Consider the following 18613-nt stretch of genomic DNA (forward strand, 5'->3'; position numbering starts at 1 on the left):
TGAACATTTAGGAGGATTACAAAAAGAATGTGACCTATTTAACTTTGTCCCTAGAATGAACCACAGGCCATATCACACTTCAAATTTCTTGCAAAATATAAAGCAAACAAACAATGAAGAGACAGAGAAGACACATAATGAGCTTCCTGTGACCCTAGAAAGGAAAGACTTCAGGAACACATGGTCCTGAGCCTCTGGCCATACGGTCTGCCACATCATGCCTTCAGTTTCTCTAAGGGAAGACAAAAGATGACACTAGTCATGGAAAGAAACTATTTCCTTAGAGGAAAATCAAACAGGGGCCACAGGCCAAACTGAGAAATACTAAGAAGAGTTCAGTTCAAAAAGGAAGGTTAAAAAAAAAATGCTGATGAATTGAGGACAGATGCACACGGCACTCAGCCCAGCCTAAACGCGTCCTGACATCTCTGCTAAACTCCCTCCCGACTTCTGAGGAAGCTTTACTCTCGTGGGCCAACTCTCCAGCCTTACACAGGAAGTAAACCTCCTAATTTCTGCCAGAAAGACCCTGTACTCAGTGAACAATCAATTTTCTACAACTTCAGGGCCCTATATTCACGTCTAAGGCCCAGTGCTTTCCAGAAGGTCAGCTGGGCCCCACTCCCACAAATGTTTCAGTAACTTTACAGATGGGAAAACTGGTGCAGTGTGATGATCCCACCCTGACGGCTCAGAAAACAGGGCGGCCTGATAACTCCCAATCTCTTAATTTGAAATTAGAGCCTTTAAGGGCACACTACCTCAAAGCCACCCCATAAACAGGTGTCAATTAAGACCTTAAATGAGCGTGTAAGGGTCTGACATTACAGAATATACCTGTTACCTGCACAAAATCACTAAAGAATTTATATATCCTGAAATGGCAGGATATTGCTTACCTGGCAAGTTTTAACCAAGTGATGACCAGACTGCTCTCTGAAATGAAGACGGGGCACGAACACCCCACGTACCTTTTGAAATTTCTCCATTTTCACTGAGGCCCCCGCAAAGGGAGAGGGTAACGTCAGGCAAGTCCATGGCAGAATCTGAGAGGCACTCAGTGCCGCTATCTGCAGCTGCGCTTCCCACAGACTGTGGGGACTGGGAGCCGGAGAGTGTGTCAGACTCAGGCCACTGCCTGGAGCCGGGCTCCGATTCACTGTGGGCAGGGGATGGGGAAAAAGATCTGCTTTATTACAACTCCTTGAATTCCTGGGTTTACTGCATGGTTCTTTGGGGGCTCAAACCAAACACATCCCCTAAAAAGAACAGACGGACCTACCATCAGGCATAACTTTTCTTAGGTAGGGTTTAGAATTGTATCGTAAATGACATTAAAGATAACCTAATCTAGTACTAGTGAGAAAGTAACTGTGAATATAGTAAATATGTCACAAAATCACTACGATCATTCACAATAATGCAAAACATTTCAACTATGGCCTTTCCGATTTTTAATTAAAGGAGTAAAACAGTTACAAGTATTTATTTACATTTCCAAGATGAAAATGCCAGGGTAATTAAGAAAATCTGATGCTTGGAAACCTTTGATCCTAACCTCCTAGAAAAAGCTGTGGCACTTTACACATCCTGTAGAAAATTACTGTAGTCCAAGGTTATATTCTTTAAAAACCAAGGCTTTCCTAAGTTCGCCTGTCACCTCACAAAGAAGGAAGGGGAAATTCAACGAGCAAATTCTCCAGGGGCAAGACCCACCCAGAAAAAGAAACGCAGTGAGAAATAAACTGGATGTAACTGTTCCTCCAGGAGCTAAAGATGAGGTTCCTGAATATTTTCATGTTTCAAGATAAGGCACAGAAGCCAGGTTTCAGAATGTGATCAAGGGAAACCTTATGCAATGAAGTGCAAATATGAGAGGGAACAATCACGAACGGCACAGCACCTTAAGTCTCATGGTCACCAACACTTACTACTCTATACCCTTTCAATAGGTATTTCATGTCACATTTGAGATATTGAGAAATTTCAAATTCACTTATTTTATTCAAAAAGCCGGTATTTTTCATGTTGATTTAAAAAAACAATGACCCAGCGGTTTACTCGCTCTTTCCAACAAATCTCATCTTCGAGCAGTAGGTGGCAGCAGACTACAGATATGTTGTAAATAAACAGCTTCAAAAGCTGTTTCGCATTTGAATCAACAAAAAAATTCAGGTTTTTGGATATTTTTTTCTCTTAATAGCAATGCACACTCATAACCACAAAATTGAGATTAATTGGACTGACAGAATGTTCTCGGCCGGGCGCGGTGGCTCAAGCCTGTAATCCCAGCACTTTGGGAGGCCGAGACGGGCGGATCACGAGGTCAGGAGATCGAGACCATCCTGGCTAACATGATGAAACTCCGTCTCTGCTAAAAACTACAAAAAACTAGCCGGCCAAGGTGGCGGTGCCTATAGTCCCAGCTACCCAGGAGGCTGAGGCAGGAGAATGGCGTGAACCCGGGAGGCGGAGCTTGCAGTGAGCTGAGATCCGACCACAGCACTCCAGCCTGGGCGACAGAGCGAGACTCCGTCTCAAAAAAAAAAAAGAATGTTCTCACTGGACACAGAAAATCAGCAGAACTGTTGTTATATTGGGGGTAAGGGGCAAGGCCAACCCTTCTGTGTTCACCACACCTGTGTCCTCCTTCTCTGGGGCACACGGCAAGGCCCGCTGCAGTCAGTTGTGGCCACGTGAGCACATGACCAAGCCGTGAACAAGGGATACGTGGTGCCCCTCCCCGGGGCCCTCTCCTATGCGATGCTCATTCCTTTCTCTGCTGCCCGTAAACTCTGGACTCTGAGACCCTATGGGGATGGGAGAGCCTCAAGGTGAAAGGAGCCTGTGTTCCTGAATCCCTATGGGCAAGGCCTCCCCCGAAACACCAACGCAGCACGTTCTCACAGGGGCAAGAAACAAAATTCCATCGCGGTAGGCCAACAAGATCAGGGGTTCCACCTCCACAGCAGTTAGTGTTACCCCAACCAGTAACAACATCTACAAACATGGGGATGCCATCTGACTCAGGATGCCACCGAATACAAAAGTGTGTGATTTATACTAAAGTTCAGTGATAAGTACCAATATTGTAAATTTGGTAATGAAGATGGTAAGCATCACGACATGACTATGCTTGTATGGATTACAAGAGTCTCACTATCTTTAAATATTTATGAAATGTTTCAAGAAGTAGTTAATGAGGTAAGAAGCTTCCTTAGCGCATGGACAGTGACTGTGAACAGGTAAATTACAGTAGCGTGGAGTAAGGTATCATCACCTTAGTTACTCTCCTCACTTTTTAAAAGAGAAACTAAAACATATACCTAAGGAATACCAATATAAATAAATGATTAAGGCCTGGGAAATGTGGGGAAAAGGTGGTAATTCTATGACAGCTTATATTTGAACTTTCCTACTGTTAAAATAAAGCCGCTTCAGTTTTTTCACCTTCAAAAAATCCAACTATTACCTCAAATGAAGTAGATATGTTGAGATAAATTTAGGACAGAGCTAGAAAGGAGTTTTAAGAACTTTCCCAAAATACCTGTAAAACATTTAAATAGCCTTATGTCAATCCCATCTTTCTATTCCAAATAAAAAACAAAATATACTTTTCAGTAATTCATTACAAGTGTTTAATTATGTGTGCCTCTGGCTCGGTCTATTCAAGTCGTATTTTCCGTGGAGAAAAGCTGTTCTTTTGGAACCACAGAGTAACAGTTTAACAGATGTCTCCTAAGAGTGGAAATGAACTTGGGCAGGCAGTCCAAGTGTATCATATTTGAGGCTCTTATTTGAATTAATTCAAAGGGGAAATGGTGCAGGACAGTGAGGGAGGCTGGGTGACAGCTGTGGGACTGCAGGGCATGTGGGGAGCACGGGCGGCTGGGGCAGCGCCTCACCAGACTCAGACCCGGCTCAGAAAAGGTTCAGCATCTCAGACTCCAAAGGAGTGAAAGCATTCTTTGGAAAACATTTTCAAATAAAGATGCATTTCTTTAAAAACACATAATAAAATAAATGCTAAAAAATTTCCCCAAGCATGTTGAGTTTGTATTAACCTCTAGAGGAAAAGCGAATCAGAAGTCATATACCCTTATGTAGGTTTAACTAGTATCTCTCTCCTCATTGTACTGAAAATGTCTTCATAATTATTAATTTCAAGTCACTATATTGAAATAACACATGAACTATTTCTAAATTTTCCAAAACCTGAAGCCATCATCACATTTAGCTAAAGGATACCATCATCTTGTTCTTTTTTCCTGAGACAAAATGTTTTACTCTAGAAATAATTAGACTATTTCAGAGCTGTCCTTCAATAAACAAGGACTACTCTACCTTTTAGGGAAATAAAGAGCTGCAACTTCAGGTTCTAGACCCTTTAAGTCATCAAGGTAAATATCATCAGGTCCCTGGTGCTGGCTTCTTTTGTGAACACCTGTTTAAAAAAAAAAATCAGAGGTAAGAATTTATTCTTCATTTACAACTTTGCAAAACACACACAGGTTTGCAAACAGTAAGACTGACAAGCAGGATTTGAATAGGGTTTTAATTTTAAAGGTGTCAACCAACCTTTTTACTTAGGTTGGTTCTCACCCATCCATGCCAATAGAAGAGAAGTTCAGTGCTTCATACACATACTTTGATTTTACTTATTTTCTCATTTGCTGTTAATTGAGTAATACTAGCCCCTAAATAATTTATATTTTAATGGTGAAGTCTTTTTTATATTTATAGGTAAGAACAAGCATGACCAAACTTAAGGCAACGACCTGCATTGGGAATGAGGGCATTACTCTAAAACGATGAAGGGAAGGTTGTCTGGGCACAGGATATTCACATGGTGCCCAAGTATCCACCCTGCGTTACCTTCTAACTACAAAAGGACAAAAAACACTTCACAATGGATAGATGCGGCAGATAACATCTTAAACAATAATCACGTTCAGCATTACTATTAGTGGTCATCACGAGACACAATATGAGTACCCAATATATGCAATAAAGTAATCTGCAACTCAAACAGTAACTCTAAGCCTCTAGACCTGTACTGCCCACTCTAGTGACCACCAGCCACATGTGGGTACTGAGCATTTCAACTGTTGCTAAAGTGAAGTAAACAAAATTAAGATATTTCATTAATAATTTTATATTGATTCCACAGTAAAATTATATTTTGGATTTATTGGCTTAGATGAAATATATCACTAAACTTAATTTCACCTTATTTTACTTTCTTAAAATTGGCAATGAGATGATTCAAAATGACACATGTGATTCATATTCCATTTCCAGTGCGCAGTATGTTCTAGAGCTAACTACCAGTTAAGAAAATACAGGAATGTCACCTTCAAAAAAACAGACAAATCCAGGACATGAGAGAGCCTGGAAGACACTGGCTGGGCTCTTTAAAAGGTTACCATCACAGGTGCAGAGTGGGTGTGAGGGTGTGTATGGGTATATGAGAGAGCGTTCTAAAATAAAAAAGATCAATTAAAAGAAACATAAAAATCAAATGCAACATGTGAACCCTGATGTGATTTTGGCGTGGGAAACAGGCCAGCTAAAAAAATATTCTTGGTACAATTAGGGAAATGTAAACATGAATTCTTCAAGATGACAATAGTACTGGGGCAATGCAGAGAATGTTCACATTCTTAGAAGGTATATCCTGGCATATCTAAGAATGAAATGTCATGCCTGCAATTTGCTTTCAAATGTTTTATTAATAAAACACTGTATGTGGATGAATGGAGAGATGTAGGGAGAGAGGGGTTGAGAAGGAGAGAGGGAGGACAAAAATGTATAATAAAAAGTAGAGGGCAAAAAGAATGAGGCCAAAGAATAGTCAAAACCACTCAGGGTTCCTGTCTCTAGTCAGATCCTGCACTGTGTGCTAAAGAACAAGGGTCATTATTCCAAAAACAAAGCATTTATCCTAAAAGAACCGGATTTCCCTCCTTAACATCTCTTAGAGCAGAACAAATGGCTACAGGCCTTTGGTGGAAGAGCAGGTGCCAAGTTAAGCCACCACTAGCTAGATGGCTGGATTTGACCATGAACACCTTTGACAGTCACATTCTTTCATTTTAGATAAGTTATTTCTGAGTGACCTTGAAGGTCCATACCCGTAGTGAATATATATTAAGTTGGCTTATAATTACCTAATCTTTGGCGCTAGAATTTTTTTTTAAGTGAAATAGGTAGCTGGCTACATATGACGTTGGGTAATTTTAGGGAAGGTTTCACACTTTCCTAAAAATAGGATCCAAGGCCAGGATTCTGAGTATGTCTGTTCTGACTCTTTCCGTACCGAGTAGCGATGGTTGGCTTTTTATTTTCAAATAGTAACGATGTTCTGATTGATTCAACTTGTGTTCCAGAAGTGAGGAAGAACGTTGAACCAGGAGTTGGATGTTTTCTTTACCTATTTTATTTTTTCTGAGACAGAGTCTCATTCTGTCACATGGATTAGAGTGCAGTGGTGCAACCACAGCTCACTGCAGTCTTGACCTCCCTGGGCTCAGGTGATTAGAATAATTTTTAAGGTAATTTTTATTTATTATTATTATTATTATTTTTGAGACAGGGTCTCACTCTATCACCCAGGCCGGAATGGAGTGGCGTGATCTTGGCTCACTGCAACCTCTCCCACAGGGCTCAAGCGATCTTCCCACCTCAGCGTGGGTGGGACCACAGACGAACGCCACTACGCCAGGCTCACTTTTCCACGTTTGATAGAGACAGGGTTTCACTATGTTGCCCAGGCTGATCTTGAAATCCTGAGCTCGAGTGATCTGTCCGCCTCGGCTTCCAAAGTACTGGGATTACAAGTGTGCAAGTGTGAGCCACTGCACCTAGCCTTCTACCTATTTTAAAGGGAAATGATCAGCACAAGAGAGCACATTCTCATAATTAGTATGCATTTATTTTTATCCAGTATTACTGCTAAAAAACCTACCTAATTTAGCCTCAACTAAGAAGATGTTTCAGGTGAAAACATTTTTTCTCTATTCTAATTTTGTAAGATTCTACTTCACTTTACTGACACACCTAATCAATAAAGTGGTTAATTTTACTCATCAATTGATTACAACTCATTATTTATTTTCTCAGTAAATGCTTCTCAAGAACCCACTGAGCAGTAACAGTCAGGAGACAGGAGTGTGAAAGTCAGGCCCTGCTCCAACTGGACTTTCCAGTGGGGACGCCATGGAAAGCAATTGTAAGAAAGTCAGTGATGGGCCTGGGCACGGTGACTCACACCTGTAATTCTAGCACTTTGGGAGGCCGAGGCGGGCAGATCACCTGAGGTCAGGAGTTCGAGACCAGCCTGGCCAACATGGTGAAATACCATATCTACTAAAAATACAAAAAAATCAGCTGGGGATGATGATGTGTGCCTGTAACTCCAGCTACTCAGGAGGCTGAGGCAGGAGAACTGCTTGACCCCAGGAGGCAGAGGTTGCAGTGAGCCAAGATCACGCAATTGCACTCCAGCCTGGACAACAAGAGCGAAACTCCAGCTAAAAAGAAAAATAAAGTGTGCTATGGGTTTTGACTGGTGAGTACAAATACAGAGGCACCCATCACATGTTACGTGGAACACTGAAATAATTCACCATCTAATTTGAGAGTACCTGGAGCCAAATTAAACAAATGATTACCTTTCTTCTTTGACGGCGAGTCTACTTTAGCTGCCGGTTTGGATTCTGAGGGTGCCTCCGCTAAGGTTGGGTTGGGAAGGTGGTCTGCATCTAACATAGATGAAATCTGAGGACTCTCAAGAGGAGGTTCGAGAAGCTCTGCCACAGACGTTGGGTCACTCATCTGTGTACCCAGGGCTCTCGGTCTGGGCTTCACTATGGTACAGACAGTGTCTTCCATGGAAGCATCCTTCTCAACTTCACTTATGAGGCTGTCCTCACTGGGAATTACCCGAAAATGGGTATTTTCTGATGGTGTAATTGTAGCTGTCCTAGGATGATGGTCAGATCGTTCTCTTTTGCTGACCTAAAAAAGTTAAATCGTTTAAAAATTAAACTATTTTCAGAGTATTTGTTATAATCTGCCAATGTGTTCATTCTATTTTTAACTTAACACATTCATTAAATATCTTACTTTGTACATGTAAAAATTCCATAATAAAGTGAGAAAAACTAATAATTGCATTTTGCTCAATATCGTGATACTTATAAATGTTCTGGCCGGGCATGGTGGCTCACGTCTATAATCCCAGCACTTTGGGAGGCCAAGGAGGGCAGATCACTTGAGGTCAGGAGTTCAAGCCTAGCATGGCCAACAGGATGAAATCTACTAAAATACAAAAATTAGCCAGGCACGGTGGCAGGCGCCTATAATCTCAGCTACTCAGGAGGCTGAGGCAAGATAATTGCTTGAACCCGGGAGATGGAGGCTGCAGTGAGCCGAGATGGCACCACTACATTCCAGCCTAGGTGACAGAGTGAGACTCTATCTCAAAAAAAAAAGGTATACATTAAATGTTCTACTGAAAAGTTATACTGGAGAAGACTGAGGAAACTGACAATTTTCAGTTACTAAGAAGCAGAAAATACTCATTTTGGGGGAGAAAACTAAATGAAAATTTAGCCCTCCTTGGACCACATCAAGGCTCTGTTAAAGCAGTGTAAAAGTGGCAAGTCTAAATTCGATCACAAATATAAGCAAAAAGTATATTTAAAAAACCTAAATTCAACAGAAGATCTAAACATTTTCTCTCTCAAGAAATTTATCTTTCCAGTTCTTTCTTCTTTCATTACGAGCTGGCAAAAAAAGGTTTAACAATTTCTTGTTTAAAATTTCAGCGTTGGCTGGGGATGGTGGCTCACACCTGTAATCCCAGCACTCTGGGAGGCCAAGGCAGAAGGATCTCTTGAGCCCAGGAGTTTGAGATCAGGCCAAGCTGTTATAGTAAGACCTTGTCTCTACAAAAAATAAAAACTAAAAAATTAACTGGGTGTGGTAGCACACACCTGCAGTCTCAACTACTCGAAAGTCTGGTGTGGGAGAATCACCTGAGCCCAGGAGGTTGAGGCTGCAGTGAGCTTTGGCTGCACCGCTGCTCTCCAGCCTGGGTGACAGAGCAAGAACCCTGTCTCCAAAAAAATAAAACATAAAAATGCAGTGTGAAAATTTTAGTTTAAGGTGCCTTTTAAAATTTCCTTATAATAATTGACAATCATTATTATTCAGTAAATAGAAATATACACAAAATACTGCTGAATTCCTTCGGTTGCAAATATACAGTCCAAATGTTACAAAAACTGTGAACTTTGAATTTACTTCTATGACATGAGAGCACTATCATTTACATTCATGAGAGCTCGGTCAGAAACTGCCTCCACAATTCTTCGCTTGTTTAATCAGACACTTTCCACAGGCAAGTAAACCCTAGTACCTTGGTGGACTCTGGGAATCCACCCCATGTCCACTCCATGTGAGACTCTGATCTGAGCAGGCTCTCAGCAGGTTTCACCTCCAGCTCTGAATCACTCTTAGGACACACTGTCTGGGGATAGGTGCTGCAAACAGAACAAAGACACATGATGACTTGAAAGTCGGGAAACCTTCAGTCTTGCTGAGCCTGACAGATGAAAAGAAACAAATTTGAATATATCGACTTTATCCTGCAAATACAAAAACTCCATGGAAGGGAAGATCAATTATTTCTTCCACTTGAGTTCTTTAATAATACTAAAAATGACACCAACTAGCATTTTAAGAGGACTTACCAGGTCCTTTGTAAACACTGTATATTCATAACCTAATTTGCTTTTCACAAGAAGTCAATGACAAAGAAGACAATTTTGTAGGCTAAGAAAGAGCAGGCAAATTAACGCAACACCCGAGGATTTGATTGCAGAATAAACAGTTATGGCTATACTTTTTTTTCACTATATTATTCAGTTACAGCCAACAGTTGACACTAAAAGATGAGAATTTTTAAGAATGGTAGATGAGTGGGCACAATGTCTCATGTCTGTAATCCCAGTGCTTTGGAAGGCCAAGACGAGAGGATCACCTGAGGCCAGGAGTTCAAGAACAGCCTGGGCAAACTAGCGAGACTCTGTCTCTACAAAAAATTTAAAACTTAGCTGAGCACAGTGGTGCATGCCTGTAGTCCCAGTTACTCAGGAGGCTGAGGCGGGAGGATCACGGGAGCCCAGGGGTTTAAGGCTGCAGTGAACTATGAGTGTGCCACTGCACTGCAGCCTGGGCAACAGAGTGAGAACTTGTCTCTACTAAAAATAAAAATAAAAATAAAAAAAATAAAATAACTGTAGATGGCTAAATTCCATGCTGATTATACAGATCTACAACTGGCCAACACTGTTAGAGTAAGTCAGATCAAATTTAGAAATAAAATAATCATTGAGAGAGAAGATTCATATTTATGTTAAAAGTCAACATTCAGTTCCTCGGCTGTGTGAGAGAAACGGGAAATATCATTACTACAGATTAACAGAAAAGCTAATTAATACATCCTCCTTCCTCTTTCAAGAAACCAAGAAATTTCAAAGATACTTACGTCTCTAAAGGGGACCAATCTCCATCGGATAAGGGGTAATGATCCCCAGAATGGAAAAGCAAAGGCTCTTTACATTCTTCTTCTTTCAAGGAAGCATTTGAAGATCCTCTATGAAAGCAGAAACCAAAGAAAGGCAGGAATGATGACATTCTTGTCAGCTTTAAAAGATCCCCCAAACCTACTGATACTACAAACAATAAAAATGAAGAGGGATAAATGATGACGAACTCTCTTTAAAATATATGAAGGAGAAGGGGGATACACCACTGCCACCCACTATAAAACACCACAATCACTATTCACATGTGGAATAAATAGGGGGAAAACAAAAGAGAAATGTGATTTCTTTTTTCCATCCCTTAAGGGTGATTCAAAGGCTAAAAGAAAACTAAGGCTTTATGACTATTTCATTCAATCCTTACAAAATGAGGTAATATTTCATTGTAGATATTAAGTAATCAAGGATCCAGAGAAATTTACTAACTTGCTCAAAGTCAAAAAGCTAGGAAGCAGTTGGATTCAAAACAAGTAATCCCTTATTCTTTCCACTGCTCTCCCCTTTCGACTGAAAGCATTTGAAAATGTATGAATATTAGCTAAAGACAAACAAGATCCATGGCTCAAAATTTAAAAAATACCCTAAACTCTTAAAATCTCAGGACTAACTTTCTTCTTTGTTTGGCCCAAGGATTATCTGAGAAGCTTTCCTTTACTTGGAATCTACAAGACGTGAAGATGTGAAGAAGATGATACAAAAATGACAAATGCTTTTAAGATGCATAAAAGGACCTTGGGTAGGGGGTTGCACTAATGCTAATAAGGTTTTAATCAATTTACGTGTTGGTTTCTTAAATTTGCAGAGTTACTGTAACTACCTTGCCATATAACCTTGAAAACATCCCTCAGAAGCACTGTGGGCCCCCATTTTCATCTTTAGTTGGAAATTTACCATTTGTCCTGTCTACTTCAGAGTCAATGTGAGAGTTACGTGGTATAGTGTGTTGAAATCTCTGAAAAGTAAAAAGGAAAGCACAAAGAAAAACTCTGGCTAGGCACAATGGCTCATCCCAGCACTTCAGGAGGCCAAGGCAGGTGGACCACGAGGTCAGGGGTTCAAGACCAGCCTGGCCAAGATGGTGAAACCGTGTCTCTACTAAAAATACAAAAATTAGCCAGGTATGGTAGTGCGCACCTGTAATCCCAGCTACTTGGGAGGCTAAAGCAGAGAATTGCTTGAACCCAGAAGGCGGAGGTTGCAGTGAGGAGAGATCACACCACTGCACTCCAGCCTGGGTGACAGAGAGACTCCATCTCAAAAACAAACAAACAAAACTCTGCAAAGCATGAAGTGCCATATTATATGAGTTTAAAGGCTTCTTATAGACAATTCAATGTTCTAATAGGACAGAAAATACATGTAAATGAGAATATCCACATCACTTAGTTTGCTGGACTAAAAACAGGGATAGAAAACCAGGTTATTTTTTTAACATTACTTTTCTTCCTTTATATCTTTTTTTTTTTTTTTTTTGAGATGGAGTCTCGCTCTGTCATCCAGGCTGGAGTGCAGTGGTGTGATCTCGGCTCACTGCAAGCTCCGCCTCCCGGGTTCACGCCATTCTCCTGCCTCAGCCTCCCCAGTAGCTGGAACTACAGGCGCCTGCCACCACGCCCGGCTAATTTTTTCTATGTTTTAGTAGAGACGGGGTTTCACTATGTTAGCCAGGATGGTCTCAATCTCCTGACCTCATGATCCGCCCGTCTTGGCCTCCCAAAGTGCTGGGATTACAAGCTCTTCCTTTATATCCTAATTTAACATACTCTTATTTACCACTAACTGTGACATGTTAATAGTTTTTCCACATAGCTTAATCTTTTAATTTAAGTTTTTCCTAACTCTGATCTTCTCTAGGACCTTACTCCGGCATATCACTCATTCAAGGGGAGAGAATATATGCCTGAGAAAGATATCTAGGAAAAAGTACTCTATTTTTCAATAAAGGGATATCAAAAGGCAAATTTTCCCTTGAGAAAGGGAAAATCAGGTTTGTGAATGGTCCTTATTTGCCCACTCTGAAAGGACACATCAGCTTGAGCCATCACTATCCATATGTGAAAGTGGTCTGAAAAGAACCACGCAAAAGTCACACAAACTTCTAACCGAAATTTTTATATTACAAATATTTAACTTACTGGATCATGTTTCACTGCAGTATAAAAGGTAAACCAAGAAGAATTCAGCAAAGCAAACAGGATTTAGTAAAATACTGAAACAGCGATCAGGTACCACCTGAATTCACAGCCCCAGGAAGACAAGAGATGGCCTTTTTTGGTCATATCCTGACAAAAATACAGCCCATTAGTCTAGGCCCACTACAGTGACAGAAAAGATTTATGTTGAGATCCCTTTCAGTCCTAAGATTCCTATATTAAAATAGGAATTCTAGAAACCTGTTAGGAACTTTCAAAACGGCAGGTATGCCTTAGAACAGGGACCTGCAAGGCAAACCATGACAGAGTAACAAACTAGGCACGTGGCATGAGGCTACAGTGGAGCGCACATAGTCGAACGTGAAGACAACAGCACAAGACTGATTCTGTTTGTAAAACACAGGAGTGCTAATACATCAAAACTGAGCAAAAGAAGTAAACGGTGACTTTCTGTCAGGGCTGGAGCTCAGAGGCTGAGGTTCACAGCCAGTGGGAACATGGCACTCCAGCCCTCACAAATGTGCTACAACATCACATCTTTCAAATTCCGCATCATTTTCTAAGCCTAACATTTTTCCACTTCAAAAGCTGACGGAGATTACATGGATGTATATGACTGCCAAAATGCACTGAACTGCACACTTACGGTCTGTGAATACTGCTGTGTGTAAATTGTATCTCAGTTTTTTTAAAGTGAGAAAAAAAATCAATTGAATGCTAAAATAAATAGCCTGAATTATTTATGTGGGATCAATTTTAGGTGCAACATGAATTTTAAACTATTTCACTGGTAGTACGTAATAGATAAATGGGGTTGCTAACCACCATAACCAAAGATCACTAACTCTGTTAACAACATCTAGCAGTAACCTTAGCACAGTACTAGTCAATGAATTTCAGCATGGCTAATGATCTCAGTTGGCATTTGGATACAGAGCATTTCCCATAAAACAAATGGAGCCCTGCAATACTTCTCTCTGTGTTCTGCGTCAAAAACGAAGGAGAGAAAAGGCAGGGACCATCTGTAAGATCCATGTCACCCCGAGTATCTACACTCACCCCAGAAGAACATGGAGGGTTCTCTAGAAGTCAGTTATTGATCAGCAGATGAAGTATGTAGATCATCAGAGCAGTAGGTGCTATCTGTGAAAAGTCTCAGGCTCCCTGGATTTAGCTCCCAGATATCACTTTTTAAGTAAGTCTGCTTTAGTGGATTAAAAGTTGAGACTTCTTTCTGATGGTTTGATATTGAGCCTCCATTTTTGCTATTGCTTGGTATTTGAAATATTTCCATCAGTGGCATGTTTCATATATTTGCACTCAAGATTATGCTAGAACACCATCCAATATGCAGAGTCTCTTCCCTCCAAAAGGCTACATATGCCTAGGTGCAATGTTTTTAATCTCTCTCACACAAACACAGACATCTGTCCATCCTCCAGAAGGACAAACAAGGCTTCTGTTAAGCCTAACGCCCATCTTTAGGAGGGGAGGGAGACTTACTAGGTACAGTTTAAACAAAGCTCTGTATAGTTTAAAGCTCTCCAATTTCCAGAAACGAGTTTCTCCAGCTGTGCTATAGCAACCTGCTTTAAAAATTATTCCCTCTTCCATCTGCCTCCTTCAAGGAGCCTCAATCAACTTTAATTCTGTTATCAACAAAATTCTTGAAAAGTAAAGAGTTTAAACGAAATGCCATTTGTCAAAACAAAAGAGAAACCTATTTTGTGCATTTATCTTCTCTGGAAATATAATTTCTTTTGTAAATGGTAGGGGCTGAGGAGCATACGCTATAGGAAAGCTGCAAATTCCGCAACGCCACAGAATTCCTAGCCCTCACAACTGCAAAAGCAACTGACTTTCTATTCTTTCTCTCTTAGATTTTGAACACGTTGTTTCATATGCTGTTAATGACCATAAATAGCTTCCCTCAAATAATGTTAGAGTCCAGGTGCTGAGCTGACAGGGGCCTTGTAAAGGCCTCTTCCATCCTCTCACTTCATAGATTAAGAAACCAACGCCCTGAGCGATGAAGAGGCTACTGTTCTACAATCTGTAACGGGCCCAGTCTGTCTACCTGTTAGCTCAGTGCTCATTTCAGAATACAACCTGAATTTTCACAGATGTTTACATTTTGTTTTCCTTTTTTAAAGTCCTAATTTCTGTTGACTGTATTATTTAAGCAGATTCTATTTTAAGGAAATTTCAGGGAAGAGTTCCTCCAGGTGGCAGCATCTACTATTCCATGGTAACCTGAAGAAAAAGCAAACCACCAACCTCTTGAAAATGACTGCAAGGCTCTAGCTTACACGTGTTGTGACATGCCTGCTTACCAAGCCAGCAAGGTGCTGGCTTAGAGATAGGCTGGCAGCCATTCATACCTGTCAACCAAATCAGTACACAGTGGATACAGCCTTTCACACCATCTGGAAAAACAAGGTATGTACTAATATTTCTGCAATGCATTGGCTTACAACACTCATTTACAAATTCCTTTAGAATAATGATTCTTGTACAATTTAGTAGGGAACTTGGCATATGTTTTAGAAATATTTTTTTAATTCCCAAGCTATAGGTTGTTCAGGAATTCTCAACTTTGCTCTATTATGTCTATAAAGGACACACGTCAACAATATTTTAAGGCAAAAGCATTACTTCAGTGCTCTTTTTGGTAGATCCTGGAAGAATTTTAGTTGGTAAAAATATTTTCAGGAACGAAGCACTTCTGGGAGCATCACAAGGCTGATCCTAATAAAATTTAAGATGTGTAAGCATTTCAAGTTTTTCTCAAAAGAATACATGTTTCTTGCCCACCTACACATTTTACTATACATAAGACAAAACTTTTAAAGGAATTGTTTATATATATATATATATATATATTTTTTTTTTTTTTTAAAGATGGAGTCTTATCTCTGTCACCCAGGTTAGAGGGCAGTGGTGTGATCTCAGGTCACTGTAACCTCTGCCTCCCAGGTTCAAGTGATTCTCCTGCCTCAGCCTCCCGAGTAATCAGCCTGCCACCACACCCAGCTAATTTTTGTATTTTTAGTAGAGATGTGGTTTCACCATGTTGGCCAGGCTGGTCTCCAACTCCTGACCTCAGGTGATCCTTCCGCCTTGGCCTCCCAAAGTGCTGGGATTACAGGCATGAGCCACTGTGCCCGGCCTTTTAATAATGTTTTTAATATTCCTGAAGTCAAGCAGTAGAAAAGTAAAACTTCTCATACTTTATTCTCCTACGGAAGAGGACAAATAGCCTTTAAAAGACTGAAAGGAGTAAGGAAAAGAACAGGAAGAGTCTCTTTTTAAGAACTTCTGGTACTTTTTATTAGCTTAAATTTCTTTGGGAATCGATGATATATAAAAGTAGAGTTCAGAACATTTATGATGAAACTCTTCTCGGCTAGTATTTTGACACTGACAAAAAAATTACCGAAATTTATTGATTCATTCAGGATTTTAAAATTTTGCAAATATAGTGTACTCTGGTTTGTAGAGCTTAACATACTTTTCCACTATTGCTTTCCATCTTTTGTTGTTTAGTCCGATTGGAGGAATTCTGCATTCTATCAGAACTGAAATCTAAGTGTTCTAGATATTCAGTGTGGGGGGAGTAAGACAGAACACCACAGACATGACAGCTAGTGAGCAATAAAACAAGAGGAGTAGAAAACAATTTCATGTATTAAAAATGGCTGTTACTTATAATATCGAATTGTTAAAAATTACTATCAAATGTAGATGTTTAATTCTAAGATTTAAAATCTAGATTTCAAAATTTTAGAAAATGAAGTTTTACAAAAAAGGGATTATACTATGTTATTCATTAATGCAGTATAATTATAATATACTAATACTATATTAATTAACATTTTTTGCTGGGCTCAGTGGTTCATGCCTATAATATCAGCACTTTGGGAGGCTGAGCCGGGAGGGTTGCTTGAGGCCAGGAATTTGAGACCAGCCTGGGCAACAGAGCAAGACCCTATCTCTACAGAAAATTTTTTAAAACTAGCCGGGTGTAGGGGTAAGCACCTACAGTCCTAGCTACTTGGGAGGCTGAAGTGGGAGGACTGCTTGAGTTCGGGAGTTCAAGGTTACAGTGAGCTATGATAGCACCACTGCACTCCAGCCTGGGCAACAGAGGGAGAACCTGTCTCAATTAAAAAACAAAACAAAACAAAGCATATTTTTTTTCCTCATCTGACCCATTTAAAACGAAAGACTGGCAAAGAAAACACATACTAGATTGAGGTAGAGTTTACCCTTGATATATATTTGGTATCCGTAACTAGAGAAAGAAATTATTTCCCTCTATTCTAGGATGAAAAACACTTGAACGGCACTGTTTTCCAGGAAGTAGGGTGTGACCTCTTTTCAGAAGAGGGGGTGAAAACACACAAGTGGACCAGCAGCTCCCTCCACAAATAAGGAGTCTGGAAATGCAGGGCCACTTGTGGGCAGCAGCTTGTTGTCCAGTAGTCACCAACAAAGAGAATCCCCACCATGGTCCTAGTGCCAAGGTGGCCACTGAGTGGAACAGGTGAAAGAAAACGGAATCTTGAATGAGAAAATGTGTTCTACTCCCAACTGTTACCTTTCAACCCCAAGCAGTGCTGACATGAAAAACGGCATATAATGAGCTCTTCTACAGAGCAGGTAAATAAGCAGCGATCAAGATTGCTCACATAAAAAAAAATAAAACTCCTTCCTTTGCAATTCCAATAAAACAAAATTCAACTCCTCAGGAAAAAGATACTAACCCTAAGGCCACTGGGTAGGGCAATTCCAGAGATGACACTGTGTCCAACTGTATCTGCTCACCCAAGGACAAATCACTAATTCAGATCTTTTGACTTAGAACTTATTTGGCTCCTGGAAACTTCTTTATGGAAAGAAACACAACCAGTCTGCTACAAATGACATTTCAGTAGCATATTTGTAGAATAGTTGAAAGGAACAAAGAAACTGCCTTTGCTGCTGGATTCCACAATAAACTGTGAAGGGGGAAAACAAGCCCAAATCTCACACTGTCTACCCATAAAAAACTGGCAGCTCCTGGCTTTGCATGAACTCTAGGTACCAGCACAAGACCCTTCCCAGGCTGAGAGCCCTACCGTGCTGCCTGGGCCCCCTTGTCATCGTCAGAGCTCACGCCTACATCACATGTGTCTTCTGCAGCAGGAGAGGTGGCCTGCTCTTCCTTCTTACTGTCCTGTTTGTATTTCTTTCTCCTTCGTTTTTTCTTTTTCACAGAACTTGGAGTAAAAATTGTCTCTGCTTCCAGGACATGTGAGATGTCTGAATTCTGAGATGGTGTTTCATCTCCACCCGATTTCACCAAAGGGGTGTCAATATCTTTAAAGAATTGATCTTCAGTAGGAATCGGTGAGGTGGCAAGGTAAGCAGGAAGCTTTTCCTTAAGGAGAATGGAGAAAGAAAAGTTATCCATGACAAACTCGACAGTGAATTAAAGCAGTAATATATTGAATACATACATTTTCACGGTGGTAAAAAAGAAAATACATATTCCCTAAAGGCAAGAAAGTCCCACGGAACTAAGGTATTGCCTACTGTACTCTGAGGAGGCCTTTCCCTTGTGAGGCAGCTAAGTGCTAGCCCACCTGGGTACATGTAACCCGAGTCTGTCTGAAGAAACTGACACGCCAAGTCAGCATGGAACACCCCAAAGCCATAATGAAAGCTAAGCCCATTAAATTAGTCACAATGCAAAGATCAAAGCAGCAACAACAATCTCACGAGGTGTTACAAAGGACTCTTTCAAGAACTCACACAGAACATTCAGAACAGGACAAAAAGCAGAGATTAAGGACGCTGCATCCG

General features: G+C 40.5%; 1 protein-coding gene across 9 annotated transcripts in view; it reads right to left on the minus strand.

The window, feature by feature from the left end:
* Window positions 1-18613, minus strand: part of LPIN2 (lipin 2) — an 84167-nt gene that overhangs the window by 13285 nt on the left and 52269 nt on the right. For all 9 annotated transcript variants that reach the window (XM_023228366.3, XM_023228367.3, XM_023228371.3 and 6 more), the window contains 6 exons: window positions 17887-18188; window positions 10556-10663; window positions 9425-9548; window positions 7674-8019; window positions 4345-4444; window positions 972-1159 (listed from right to left, as the gene is read on the minus strand). In XM_023228366.3, the coding sequence (XP_023084134.1) occupies window positions 972-1159; window positions 4345-4444; window positions 7674-8019; window positions 9425-9548; window positions 10556-10663; window positions 17887-18188 (1168 nt within the window). The remainder of the gene's footprint in view (window positions 1-971; window positions 1160-4344; window positions 4445-7673; window positions 8020-9424; window positions 9549-10555; window positions 10664-17886; window positions 18189-18613) is intronic.

The sequence above is a fragment of the Piliocolobus tephrosceles genome, chromosome 18 (genome assembly GCF_002776525.5).
Source record: "Piliocolobus tephrosceles isolate RC106 chromosome 18, ASM277652v3, whole genome shotgun sequence".
Lineage (NCBI taxonomy): Eukaryota > Metazoa > Chordata > Mammalia > Primates > Cercopithecidae > Piliocolobus > Piliocolobus tephrosceles.